Genomic DNA, 13831 nt, shown 5'->3' on the forward strand with positions numbered 1-13831 from the left:
GCCTCGGCTTCTCTGTGATCTAGTGATCAAATGCTTCTGAGGACAAACAATAGCGTTTAAATGTGAAAGGAGTTGTTCTTCTCCCTGCACCTCACTTTAACTGTACAGTACGAAAAGATGGCCTGAAACTCCTTATTTTTGTGTATCTGTTCTAATGTAAGTATATAGTTATTTCAAGATACAGCAAAGGATAGTCGTGGATTAGCTGTGAGAAGCTGTTATGTTACTGTTATGTTTTGTGTTCGTTCTGAATGCTGTGCTGCCTGCAAATTGCATGAAGTCTGTCAGAGGCCTGGGACTTTGGTTTTCATTCGTTTGTTTGGTTCATCGTGAACAGTCTTTGGAGAGAGAAGGAACTGTGTTTACTTGCCTGAGGGTAAAGTAATGAGGAGTAAGAATCTCATTTTATACTCATTGTGCAAACCAGTTCTGAGAAGTCTTCCAAGTCTGGAATACCATTGTAATCGTGGTGTGCTCTACCTGTAGACTTCTTTTGCAGGGGATTTTTTCTGAAGACAATAGTCTCACTAGCTGTAAGTTTTACAATCACGCTTTCATTGAATCATAGCATAATTTCCCTAAGAAGGAATGACCAGAGGTAATCTAAGATAACCATCTGTTTAAATCAAGTTGCTTAAAATTAAATTAAATTTTCATTTGAAACCAGTTAACATGTTGCGTTTTTTTCATATCTCTAAGTCATGTTGAAGTCAGTTGCAAATTCAGGTGCTCGGCATTGATTGAAAATTGGGCCTCTTTTATTTAGAGGCATTAGTATCGAAGTAGAAGTTCCATTCATTGTGACTTTAAAATCCTGGCTTCCATTTTTGAAACTTAGCGCGTAATGCTACGGGTACAGCAGAGGAATAAAGCTACAGAAGAGGAACAGGCAAAATAGTCAGGGATCATGGGAAAAAAAAATAAATTCTCTGTTAGTGGAAAATTATCTATATTTCACAAGCAGAATGAGCGAATCTAGACTTGAATAGCTGAGAGCCCACTCTTGGTCCCAGCCTGAGTGCTGTGAGGCAATGATGTTTAAATAAGGCCTTTCATGTTTTCTATACATAGATACTTTTAGAAAACTGGATGGTGATATTTTTATTCTGATTTCTGGAGGAATCCTGACTAAATGGACACTTAATTTTCCATTCCACAGGGCCAGCTCATGTGGCAGTTGAACTGAACTGCTGGGAAGTATTTATAGTATCACATGATCTTTAAAAATAACTTCCCAGGCTACACTGTGGATGTCTTGAATTCCTCAAGTCTTTGCTGTTGTGGATAGATAACCGTGACATTGCTGGCATGGAAAAATGTTAGCTTTGCTGATTTAGGCATTTGTATTTGTAATCAAGTTGTTTGTATTTACTTTTTAAATTTGTAAGCGGTTTGGATTGGAATTCACCTGTGCAGCTGCAGAAGGCCAGAACCCTGAGTGGGTTCGCTGTTTAGAACAGGAATTGCAGTGGCATGGTGTGAAATAACGTACAGAATAAACTCGAATGGTCAGTGCATTAGGTCCCGTCTTTAAAAGAGGGTTGCTGTTGGTCCTGTGAGCTGTGAGGTCCAGTGAACAGGAAATACAGTTCTTAGTAGTACGTGGGCGGCTTCGCAGAGGTGCGTTTTCTTGTCCTGTTAAACTTGTAAACAAAACCTAGGCTGTACCTGATTTCATCCCTGTGACTGCTGCTGGAGGGCTGCAAGGGTGTTCCCACCCCACCCCTGCTTCGGATACGGGGCCTGTTGGTCAGAGGGCACGGCCGGTCCTTCCCTGGGCTGGTGGAAGGCTGGCAAGGTTTGGTGGTGGTGTTTTTCCGTTGTGTGGCTGGCGAGGCCAGGGCCGGGAAGGGGGAAAGGCATCACAGCGCTGCTTCAGTGACCTCGCGGTGGGCTGCAGGTGTAAGGGGAACGGTGTGCAGGGAGCAAAGCAACGTGGGAGGGTCGGGCTGGTGTCTGAAGTCACCGGGTGACCGCTGGTGTAAGCACAGTGGGAGTCAGCAGAATGGGAGTGCTGTGCGCTGCCAGTGCGTTGGCTGCCGAGCAGCCGTCTTGGAGCGGTGAGCTCGTAGGCTGTGGCGGCGGCTGTGAAGCTGTGACGGTTTGAGGGACAGAAGAGGATGTAGTTCTGCAGAGCCGTCAGCTGGTGCACTGATCTAATGTATATATTTGACTTCAGAGTCGTCAGAAGAAATCAGAATTCTTTCACATATAAAGAAGGAGGAGTTTTTATTTGATTTTTTTTTTTTTAAATGCCTCCAGAGTTTCACAGGACATAAACCTTTCTGCATATTCTCATTCCTTTTCTTTATTTGCTGCTAGATTCTTTTCCCTTATTTGGTCTCAAATACTTCCTTTATCGCTTGCTTATCTTTTTATAATACTAGATGTTTACGTAGTTAGAAAAATGATTACAATGATTATGTTGTGTAAGTGCTTAGTGTTTCTTCTACTTAGACTGTGTGATATGCTGCTGCTGCTGTTTCCTAGAAAATGACTGTGGTCAGATTGTCATCTAGTCTGTTCTGGACAGTAAGATACTGTTTAAAGACTGTTCATGTGTGTCTGGGTAGGGTGGCCCTTTTCCACTGCGTTCATTGCTGGAAGACTTTTTTTTTTTTTTTAGCCCCTTGACTGCCACATGACAGAGCAAGCAGTAGATAAGCAGCTGTATTGATCACAGCAAGGATCGTCTTGAATGTAGTGCTTAACAGTTGTGATAACTTATTATATAAAGCAAAAATCTGGAGAAGCAGAGTGTTCTTAGTTATTGCATAATCAAAAAAGCTAGTTTCTGGTATTTGTCCTTTATGTAAATGTTCATGTTTTTAGTGACGAGAAAATGAAATCCAGGTTTGTATTTAACCTGAAGAGCTGTAGATACTTATGTGTCCTTAAAATACACACTTGTTTGAAAGAGGTGGTGTAAAAGAAACTTATTTCTTAAGGATACCGACTTTTTAATTTACAAGTGATTGAAGTGATTTCTTCTTGCCCCCGCCCCCAGCCTTTTTGGGTAGCATACTTGCTTCATCCCGAGGGGCCCGTGACCACGTTTCACAGATAGGTGACGTTTCAGATGTGTAGTATCTCCTCGAAAGAATTGTCTGAAGGCTAGATTTTCTTGGTGCTGTGAGGGGCAGCCCAGGAGAATAAATACCATAAGACATAACAGGGCGTCAGAATTTTGCTTTAGCACTGTGTTATGTGGGTGTTTATATTTACCAGCTTCTTTTACTTGTATTTTATCAGTATTCTTTTTGCTTATGCTTCAGGACAATAGATTGACTATTGCATTGGATTTTACATTGGTGTTCTTTTAATAACAGAAAAATACACCTCAAAGGATGAATGTGAGGGGATTTGTGGCGAGTTCACAAGTGAAGGAGAATTTCTAACTTAATGACATAGTGTGAAATTTCATAATTGGTGCATTCTTCAAAATGTCGGCTTTAGAAGAACTTGCCTGACACAGATTAACGTTGGGTGTTGATGACAGTTCATGAGGGTTTGTGAGTACTTTTTAATGTTGAAGTCTTTTGCTGATAATATAGATTATTTTCAAAGGAAAGTTCATTGCATTGTTTCTCCATGTCTAATTTTTTGCAGTGCCTCCAGACAGGCTCACTCTCTTTGAGCATGTTCAGCTCTTTATTTCAGGATAACCTTATGGAATCTCTCCCATGCTTCGCTTTGTCCTTCGTATCTTCTTGGTCGGCAGTGTTTTATGTCAGATATTTGCACCTTCTGAATGTGATTACTTCACATGAGCAAGTTAACTACTGGATGCAGGTAAAGCTGAGTTCGCCAACTCTTACCGCAGTGGTGGGAAGCCTTTGCAGCTGAGTGGCCCTGGGCTCTCCGCGCTGTCTTGTCCTGAAGCAGTCGCCATGGAACTGAGTTTGCCACAAATGGATCTTTCCTGCCTTCTCAGCAAAAAGGGATTAGCTTCTGCGTGGATGGCTTAGTAAGGGAACACAACCCAACTTGTAACCACAGCTTCTGAAAGTCTACTGATCATTTAGATCCTTTAGTCTAAAAGATAAATCTTGTAACTCTTGGATGTTCTGAATGCCTGGGTTTTGTTAATTGGTATTGTGTCACATTCCAGTGGTTCTGATGACTGGCACTTGCTGAAAGTGGTACCTAGATTTTTTTTATGAACTGCTTTTCTACCTGCCCTGTGTACACCAGGCACGCATGGTTGTAGTTCCATGTTTTGGTTAGGGGAAAAAAAAAACAGAGTGGGCTGCAATTCACAGGAAAATACCTATAGCTTACTTTTGACTGTCATCTTTCCTGAAACCCTTTTAGGAATCAATGAAGCAGCAGCCTGCTTCTGGTAGCCCTTTTTTATTTTGTCGTCCGTTTTTTCCCTTTTTGCTTTCCTAGTGGTCTCTTGGGTGAGATGCCACTAGCAAAGGCACTTCTTTGGGAGGTGGGGAGGAAGCTGCAGGGTCTCTTGGCTTCTGTAATACAGCTTTTAGCACTAGTGCAAATTCTTTTCTCTGCCTAGAGATAGTAAGTCCTTTAAAAAACAACCAGCACCCCCCGAACCCCACAACAGAACAAGAACGACAATGAAGAAAGCTGCACCTGGGAACACATACCTGTTCAGGGACTGTGGTCTGTTGGCTGGTCTCTCCTGCTTACAGCGTCTGATTATCTTCTGATCAAGGTCACAATACAGAGGAAAGACAGAAAATTAAATCTGGTAACTTTCCCATTGATTTCACAGAGGGAATTCTCACCCTCTGCAGGAATCCGTGGTGAAGACAAAAATAGCTTACATCGCTTCTGTAGTGAAACGGCCTGGTCTGTCGGTGAAGCAGTGTCAAGACAAGTGAATGCTTGTGGAAGACATCAGTGATGAAAATCTGCGTAACTTACTGTGTGGTTCATTAGATTCCTGCCTTCCCTTTTACCTAGCTGGAACGGTCTTAGTGTGAAGTACTCATTTTGCTTTAGGCATTTAGGATTCTAATTGTCTTTTATTTGGGAATTCTTTCTCCCTGTTGAAAGCAAATGAGAGTGTTATTTCATGTGTTGCTTAAGTTGCTCAAAATCTGGGCTGCTGTCAGAAGGGATGGTCCTGCCCTGTGCCCAGCTGAGGCTTACCACCGCCTTCTTTCTCTGTTCATGCAATGCGCCTGCTTAGAAAGCTGTTTTGGCTGATAACTAACTTCAAAGAAGAGAAATACATAAAATCTCAGTTGGCTCAGTGCTCCGGTCTTGCCGACAGAAAGGAGCGTGTGGTCTTCTGTTGGTGTTAGCCAGCTGTAAAACTGCGTCTTGAGGCCGTGGTTACCTGAAGTGCAGTGACATAATCTGGAGGCTTGCTGCTGATGAAAAGAGGAGATCCTGCCTCTGTTCTCCTCCTTCGGAGGCTCTGGCACGGTTTAGACCTTTCTGTGATAAGGTGAAAGAGATTACGCATTGATTCCACCTGGACGAGAAGCTGAAAGGGCTCATGAGAAGACTTGAGGTGTGCTGCGGCCGGTGCAAGGCCGTGGAGCAGAACTGGGCAGCCCGGCGCAGGGGTGCAGGAGGGAGGGTGTGGGCATTCCCTGCCAGCTGGCAGTGAGCCCGGCCGGGTGGCACACAGCTGCGCTTGGCTTGCCTTACGAGAACTGTCGCGGCACGACGTGGGGTCTCCCAGCCTAGGTACTGACAGCTTGGAGCGAGAGCTGTTCCGCTGTGGTCTCAGTGTGCTTGGTGCGCGCGCCAGGTGTGCGGAGAGATAGAAAAATCACAGGCAGTCGTCGGGGTTAGAGAAATCTTGGTGTAGGGCTTCTTGTTTGTGTATGTTAAATAAGTGAATACAAAGATGTGTTTTCTTTCTCTTTTTCTCGTTCTGCAGATGTTCTGCTAATCTATATTCCATTTCTTTCCATTCGTCTAAGCAGCTCTTTCAGAACCATTGCTATATTAAAATACAGATTGAATGGTTTTGAGATTAAGCGTGTGTGTATGTAGATACATATAGACGAATCTGAAATACACAAGTCACGGCTTAGAGAAAATTTACACCTTACATGGGAAGGTTTGAATGCTGTCTGCCCATACTACGTACCTGAGACTTAGAAAAGCGTTTACTGTTGGGTTTTGCTGCCATTAAATACACGTAATTGTTGATTAGATACTTGAGTACCCAAGATTAAGTACGGTTTTGATTACTTCCTTCTTTTATATGAGGAGTTATTTTTACCATGACAGTAGGCAAGAATAGCTATGAGTTTAACAGCCTGAAATAGCTTTTTATTATTATTTTGACTGTTAGTTTTTTCCTTTAGCTGGAAGTTGTTTAAAATGTCTCTGGTGTTACTGCTCCACATCCAGATGGCTGGCTGCCTTTGTTTGGGTGACTGGATGTGCTGCTATTAGTCACTAGTGCCACCACGCATTCTGCCGTTTGGCCTGTGACTCATTCTCACAGCCGGCTTGTGTTGGCAGTCGGTGTTACTCTCTGGATAAATACTTGTTCTCTCTTGACCCCTGTGATGTCAGCTGCTGGGCGCAACTGGGTGCTGACTGCAAAAGACACTGACCTGTTTCCTTGAGGAAGGAAATAGTAAGTGCCTGAAAGCAAGAATAGCTTCCCAGCGTGCTCAGATTGGCGTGATGATTGCTCTTCCCTTTTTAATTGAAAATGGAAGTGGAATTTTAAAAGATTCTGATGTCTCTCTTGGAAGTCTGTAACTATAAACATGTATTGTACAAGAACTTCACAACTCTGTGCGTTGGTGTGTCCAGGTTATAGGGTACATAACAGCATTTTGAAGTCTTGCTTCTTTGAACATGTTGAGCTCTTGTTGATGCATAAAAGTGGTTTCAACAATTGCAAATGTTGTGGAAAAACATGTGAAAGAGGACAAAGATGGAAAAGATCTTATGCTGCCTTAAAATTGAAATTATTAACAAAATAACTATATATAACTGATTAATGTTTTTCTTGCTGCTCTACCTGCTAAAGTAATGCTTTACGATGGTGATACCAGTTTATTTTACCATGATGACCACAGAAAATAACTGAAAATGTACTGTGTGTCCATCCAAATATGAAAAATCTTTAGTTTTAGATAATTCAACTGATTTTTCTATGAGTACTATTGTCAGTTACAACAAAATTGCAGCCAAGATTTTCTGGGTAGAAGTAGCTGGATGGAGGAAAAGAGATAATATCCCATTTACATGGTATCCTGTTAAAGATACACCGGTTAGCAATGAGGACCTATGCATTTTCTCTGGATTTTTTTTTTTGGTAGATGCTGTGTTATTCTAATAGTGCAGTCTGTGTTGCATGGCAAGGTTAAATTGTATTTCTTTCCTTTAGACAACTTAGGAGATCACACACCATGCTAAACTTTCCCCAGCCACTGATGAATAAAGAGGTGGATTTGTAAAGATCTGGTAATGAAGATAAAATATTTTCATACCAGATTTGTTATTGTCACCCAGTCTACACCCCTACCTCCAGTTCTTTTTGTTTTGATTCAGTCTGGTGCAGTGTAGTGAATTTTTGGGGGAATGAAGACCTGATGGTGATAAACTGTGATTCAATAATGATGATGATGATAGGAGCTCCCTAACTGTTGCTTTTGTTGAGGAAAAATATTTTTTCTTAGGTATTTATGTTTTCTGAAAGTTAGCCTTTTTGTTTGCCTTTACTGAAAATTGTACTATATTTTGGTCTACTACAAGCAAAATACTAAGTGATCCACATATTTAGCGTGGTAACAAGATGTGCTGACAGCAGTCATGGTTGTGTGGATCCTCGCAACTTTGCGAAGGCTGAATGGAAGGGTTTTGAAATGACTTGGGTCGCATTATTCCGTGTATTTCCATGGCAGTTAGAGGTGAGACTGAAGTGTGGTGTCTCCTGTCCAGGGCAGCTTTGAACTGGCAGGCTGGTAGGAGCACAGCTGCGCTACCAAATAGCGGCTTTGAGCATTTGGCTGGGCTCCCTGCGGGTTTGGGACCTGCTATGCCGCTGGTGACTGGTAAGCTTTAGGGGATTTTGGTTTTTTCTAGCCAACCCTCTTTCTATCCTGGAAATTTTCACCTCCTGAATTTTTCCAAATGTCAGGTGAGCAATTTTATATATTTACGGTAACTGGAGGGCTAGAAACCATCACTGAGGAGCGAGATGGAGATGGACTGTGAATATTTTAGAGTGAAAATTTAAATGGTACTACTTGTTTAACAATGATGATCAGTAAAAGTTAGCACTGAGCAGCCTTCTATAATATGTACAGACCATTAATAGCTAGTTTGTCAATGAAAAGTTATGCTTCTGTAGTAGCTGAATTTTGTGCTGCTGGGATATTCTGTTACCCATGGTAGGCACATTCGGCTTTCCCCTGTGCTTGCTTGCTCCTTTGTTTGCAGGCTGTCTGTATCGAGCAAGGCACTGCAAAGAGGCTTCCTGAAGTACCACTGCGGTGCTGCTCTTGCCAGTTAAGGATGATGGTGCATATGACAATGAATTGTTTGGTTTAAAAGCCTACTGGTTTTAAAGAGTTGAATTTCTGTGAAATAGGAGTATCAAACAAATTTAACTTGCTATAAATGGAGCATTAACTCCTGCATGTTGTAAAGTTTGGATTTAGTAGTTGGAGTGAGTTTTCTCAAACTAAGCTGTGCTATAAAGATAAAAGATAAATCGGAGAGGGAGGGGAGCAAAACACCCTTGCTATGGTGTAGCTGGTCTCCTGGAACTTAGTGGTGGGTTCAACTGTAGCGTGTTATAATAAGATTGCCCAGTTGCTTGTTTTGGGGAAGAATAGTAATAAAGTGCTTTGAGATTGAAAAGCTGTGTCCATGGAAGCATATACGTTTGGGCAATTTGCACAGCATGATAATTATCTGTAATTCAGTGGCATGACCAATCTTGTACTGTATCTAGGGATGCCTTTGGATGCTTAGCACCTGTAGAAAGGGTTGCCTTTTGACAATGGATTTTGCCTGGTATCTGAAAGGGGAAGATACTGTGTGTCAGACTGTCTAGCAATGTAGTCAGCAGTAGTGACAGGATTTCAGAAGGCTGTTGTCCTGTTGTTGTTTTTTTTTTTTTTTCTTCCATTTGCGCATGAGCTTGTTTGAACCTGCTCTGTGATGTGTAAAGGACAACAGCCCAGTGTGTTGGTTACATCCTGCTTTTTCTGCTGGTGCTGTAATAGGGGAAATGCCTTCAGGTAAGCAGAACAGGCCTGATGGCAGGGCAGGGAAGGGGTCTGGAAAAAAATGGAAGGAGTGGTAGAAGTAGTGGAAAGCTGTAATAGTGGTGAAGTTGCACATTCTGGCTTAGTTTTCACCAGTGGTGATTTCCCACATCTGGTGATGTCCAGCAGGGATTAGAAAGGTATGGGGGTCACTTCTCTTTATTGGAGAAGTGCTTTATAATGCTGTTTTACAACACTTCCATCCCTTTGTCAGCTGAAGAGCATCGTCTGGATGAAGAGGAAGGTAAATACTTCAGCGAATAGTGATTGAAGGGAAAATGCATCTTTAGAAGAGTGATAGTCAACAGAGAAGACTTGGAAGGTCAGAAAAACTAGCGGTAGTGTTAAGAGTAAGGAAAAATGTCTTGGAATACGAAGGACCAAGTAATCGGGAAGCCTGTGTTGTCGGTTGAAGTAGATCACACAAAGGGTTTCCCCCTGCCCTGCAGTGGATGTAGTTTGCGCAGTGGGTTGAATTCATAGGAGAAGGGTGAAAGCAAATTGAGATAAATGTCTTTAGAGGAAAATGTCACTTTCTAATAGAAGGTGACTTTCCTGCTATTAATATAGACTTTCAAGTTGAATATGTTATTCTGGCCGCATTTGTAGACAATTGACAGGAGATTGCAAAAACAAAATTATGAAATTGATCCTGTGTTTTCTCATTAAATATTGCCATGCTTCATCCAAGAAGTTTGCTTGGGTTGTATTTTGTGGAGGTAAATAGTTTTGGAGAAAATCTGAAGTGAATTTCTAACTTCGTTTCAGCTAACCTCTAATTAGTTAGTTTTTTCTCTTATTGCTTTGTCTTAATGATGTAACATCTCAACAACAGTGCTTTACCAGGCAAGTGCTTTTAGTGTACTAAATGGAATTAATGAGTAAAACTATGCTTATGTGTTTGTAATACTGCCATTTGAGACCGCAGACTTGCAAGCTGAGCTGTACAGGCAGGCTTATGTGAACTTTCCAAAGGATTTAAAATGTGTGTCTAATTATAGAAGGTAAAGTATACTGAATTTTAATTTTTTTTTTTCCCCTGAAGGCCATGTGGTTATGATATTATTGAGATTCCATAATGCCTCCTGCTGTGACAGACAGCCTTGACATCTGGGCAGTGGATTCACAGATTGGTGCTGATGGCTCAATATCTGTGGACTTCTTGTTGCCCACTGGAATCTACATCAACCTGGATGTCCCTCGAGATGCAACCATATCTCATATTAAACAGGTAATACCAAATAGCCAGTTAACTTAACTTATATTTTGAATGAGTGCTATTTCTGATATTTATGTACCTCTTGGCAAATCAAGTAACGAATGTGAGTAGGCATAAAAAATAATGTATTGAAGGCATGTGCATAACTGATTGATTGATAAAGATGTGTATGTGTCTGGGGGTTTGAAATGTTTTTGGGCACGGCAAGGTTTGGAGAAATGGCTTCTTGCCGATGGCTACACTTCAGCAGAGATTACTCTAATAGCTCTATATTAATACTGTATTGCTACATCTAAATCTTCTGAACACATCAGTAGTGCATTGTACACTGGTTTAACATTTCTCTAATTAGTGTGCAGACAGAAGACGCTGTGTCTAGTTTGATTTTTAATATAGAAGTCACAGATTGTGCTCCTGCTCTTTTGATTGACGCCAAAGATGGATGCTTTAAAATCTATATATGCCATTTCTTAAAGGTTGTGTACAAGTGCCTTGTTAGGGCATCACTTGAAAAGTGAGGGAATACTCAAATCGAAGGAAGGGGAGCATGTAAGGAAATAGCCATGGATATTAAATAATAAGCTGCTGACCTTTCGTCAGATAGTGGCCATGTACGGGCATTTAGGCAAGTTACTGTGGAATTAGGTAGTGGGTGAATTACAACATCAAGTAATCCGCTGCTAAAGCGTAATGAACTGCTAAAAGAAAATAAAGTGTGATTTCTCATTCCTTTGCATTGCCTGGTAAAGAAGTACATTGTTTTTCATGCCTGTTTGGTCTGACAGTAGTCACTTGTTTATAGAAATAATTTTCTTTGTATCAGTTGATACATTGGTGCTACTTAAGGTGTGAGCTGCTACTCAAGTATTCCATTCAGTAAAGCGCTATTTACCGTTCTGGGGGCAACTTGCATGTCTTAGTGGCCTGCCAGTAATTTAGAAATAAATTTAAGCTTCTGCAGACAGCAGCGAATTTTTTATTCAGGAATTAGTTCCATAGTTGGAACTTGTTGTCTATATATTGCAATAATTACCAGAAAGTGTAAGTATAGGTGTGTCTTGAGGGAGAAGGGTTTTGCTAGGAAGCTGTAGGAATGGATGGAGGAGAGTGACGTTTCGCTGGTCAGGGACAAGAACATCTGTCTCACAGATCAGTGGGTGCTTTGTCACCGCAGTGACAGCCACAGCCCTGCCACTTCCCAGCGAGGGGACTGGACTGGGCCAGTCCCAGGAGAGGCGTCGGGTGAGGGCTAGTGCTGCCCTTCGCTCATCACCTCCTCGTACCTGTCCCGCTGTGGCTTTTGCCGCTGGTGTACTTATGCACACAAGTTGCTGCTTAAAAGTAACCACAAGACAAAGTAAATATATAATGGTATATAGGGATAAAAATGAACTAAGTTAGAAAACATGTTGCTCTTAAGTTCTTTTGGGAACATAAATGGAAATTAATGTTCCCTTTAGTGCTGTAAGATACATCCATGCTTTATTGTTTGGTTTCATTTACTTCTTTATTTTCTCTGCAGCTGTTATGGAAGCAGGCTCATGCCTATCCACTCTTTCATCTCCTCATGGAGATTGACTCTTACATGTTCTCATGCGTGAATCAGACTGCTGTACATGAAGAACTAGAGGATGAAACACGGAGACTTTGTGATGTTAGACCCTTTCTTCCTGTCCTTAAACTAGTGACAAGGAATTGTGATCCGGGAGAGAAGTTGGATTCCAAAATAGGTGTCCTTATAGGCAAAGGTAATTACATTTAATTTTTTTTTTTGAAAATGAAGGTGAACTTTGTTTTGTATGAGGGTCTTAATTGGGCCGAGAACAGTGGAAAAATAATAAAGAAAAGAAGTTAGAGATTCATATTTGCCTGATAGAATTTCCCTTTCTCAAACTAATAGTGATGTAGTTTAAAAGAATTTGAATACTCAAGATGAAACATTTGAAAGTTGTTGAAAGCTACTTTCTTGTGTTGTATTTTGGCACTGTATCTTATTACTACATCAATCAAGAGCAAATTTTATCTTACTAGATGAGGGGAAAAAAAATCTATATTATTATTACGAAGTGAAGGAAAGCATAATCCCTAAAAAATGTTATCATAAATAGCCTAACAGCAAACTGGTGACACAGAAGGAGGTGGAAATTCTTACGGTTTTGTTATACACGGTTTCTGAGTTGCCCAACAGTATGATTCTTAGTTTTGCTCTCAGTTGTGGCACTGATTTTCAGCAAACAATGAAAAGCTATTTTTAAAAGTTTCACAGTAACTTGTTCTTGATGTTATTTCAGAATTTTCAGCTTTTAAATCTACTCTGCTTGGTTATACAATCAAGATTGACAGGGTCGTGTGAGGTCATACCTCTTGGTTTAAAACAATGAACCATTGTTAGCTCTTTTATAAAATAAGACTGCAGGTTTTGTTTAGATTTCAGCAGCACACTGCCTGCCTGTTCCTTAAAGCTGACAATGGAAACAGTTAGCCAGTTTAACCATTCGGACAGATTCGGACAGGTTCGGAGAGATTCACGTTCTTTGATGGAATATTTTGCTTATTATAGCTGTGCAAGATCCGTCCTTACGCAGCCCCCGTTCTGTACCTCGGCAGCAGAAAAAACGTGTTCCTGTCGAAGGTTCTAAAGTTAGTGTTTTATTCTCAAAAGGTATTCAGTGCTTTGTGTAATTTGGACAATGTCCTTCAAAGTGCAGGAGAAAAGAAAGAAACGCTTGCAGGCCCTGTGCTTCCTGAAGTACCGAAGAATCACATCTGTGTGGACTCTCCGCTGTGTATTCCCTCTTTACATATTTTGGAAAAGGAACTTTACTGGTCTTGGGCTGGATGAAATTTCAGTCCTGTCATTTTGACTTGAGAGAAGGTTTTAATCACAAGGAAAATTCAAGAATAAATTTGTCTATTTACAGTCGCACTATCCTTCTTTTTTGTCTTATAAACAAAATAAAAAAGATGATGTCATCTTTCTGTGTGATAAAAACCCAAAAGGTTGCAAACACTTCTTCCACTCTGTGGTCTTTGTGATGCATTTGCTGTGCTTTCTTTGCATTTGCTCTCATGAGGAGAGACTTAAAACTTTCCAAACTGTCTTCAGCTCAGGGTGAGGTTGCTTTTCTGTTCAATAGTACCTAAGAGAGGCATTGGTTCTTGCTGCTGACACTAAACTCTCATGCCAGGTTGCATGGGAATTGTGCAGCTAACTTTGGAAGTCCACTGATGTACAGGACGACGTAGAACCCAGCTCGCTTTTGAGCACCCATTTTGGATAGCATGTCTGAAGACAACTGCTTACGTAACCTTAACTTAAAGATAATAAATGTTTGAGTGGGAGACTAAACACGTGGGCACTATTGCTACAGGCATGTATGCTTTTGCATTC

General features: G+C 41.1%; 1 protein-coding gene across 3 annotated transcripts in view; it reads left to right on the top strand.

Moving 5' to 3' along the window:
* The window catches only part of PIK3CB (phosphatidylinositol-4,5-bisphosphate 3-kinase catalytic subunit beta), a 290809-nt gene that overhangs the window by 237877 nt on the left and 39101 nt on the right, over positions 1 to 13831 (top strand). For all 3 annotated transcript variants that reach the window (XM_075417523.1, XM_075417524.1, XM_075417525.1), the window contains 2 exons: positions 10267 to 10452; positions 11963 to 12188. In XM_075417523.1, coding sequence (XP_075273638.1) covers positions 10300 to 10452; positions 11963 to 12188 — 379 coding nt within the window. In that variant the 5' untranslated portion in view covers positions 10267 to 10299. The remainder of the gene's footprint in view (positions 1 to 10266; positions 10453 to 11962; positions 12189 to 13831) is intronic.

The sequence above is a fragment of the Opisthocomus hoazin genome, chromosome 4 (assembly GCF_030867145.1).
Source record: "Opisthocomus hoazin isolate bOpiHoa1 chromosome 4, bOpiHoa1.hap1, whole genome shotgun sequence".
Classification (NCBI taxonomy): Eukaryota; Metazoa; Chordata; class Aves; order Opisthocomiformes; family Opisthocomidae; genus Opisthocomus; species Opisthocomus hoazin.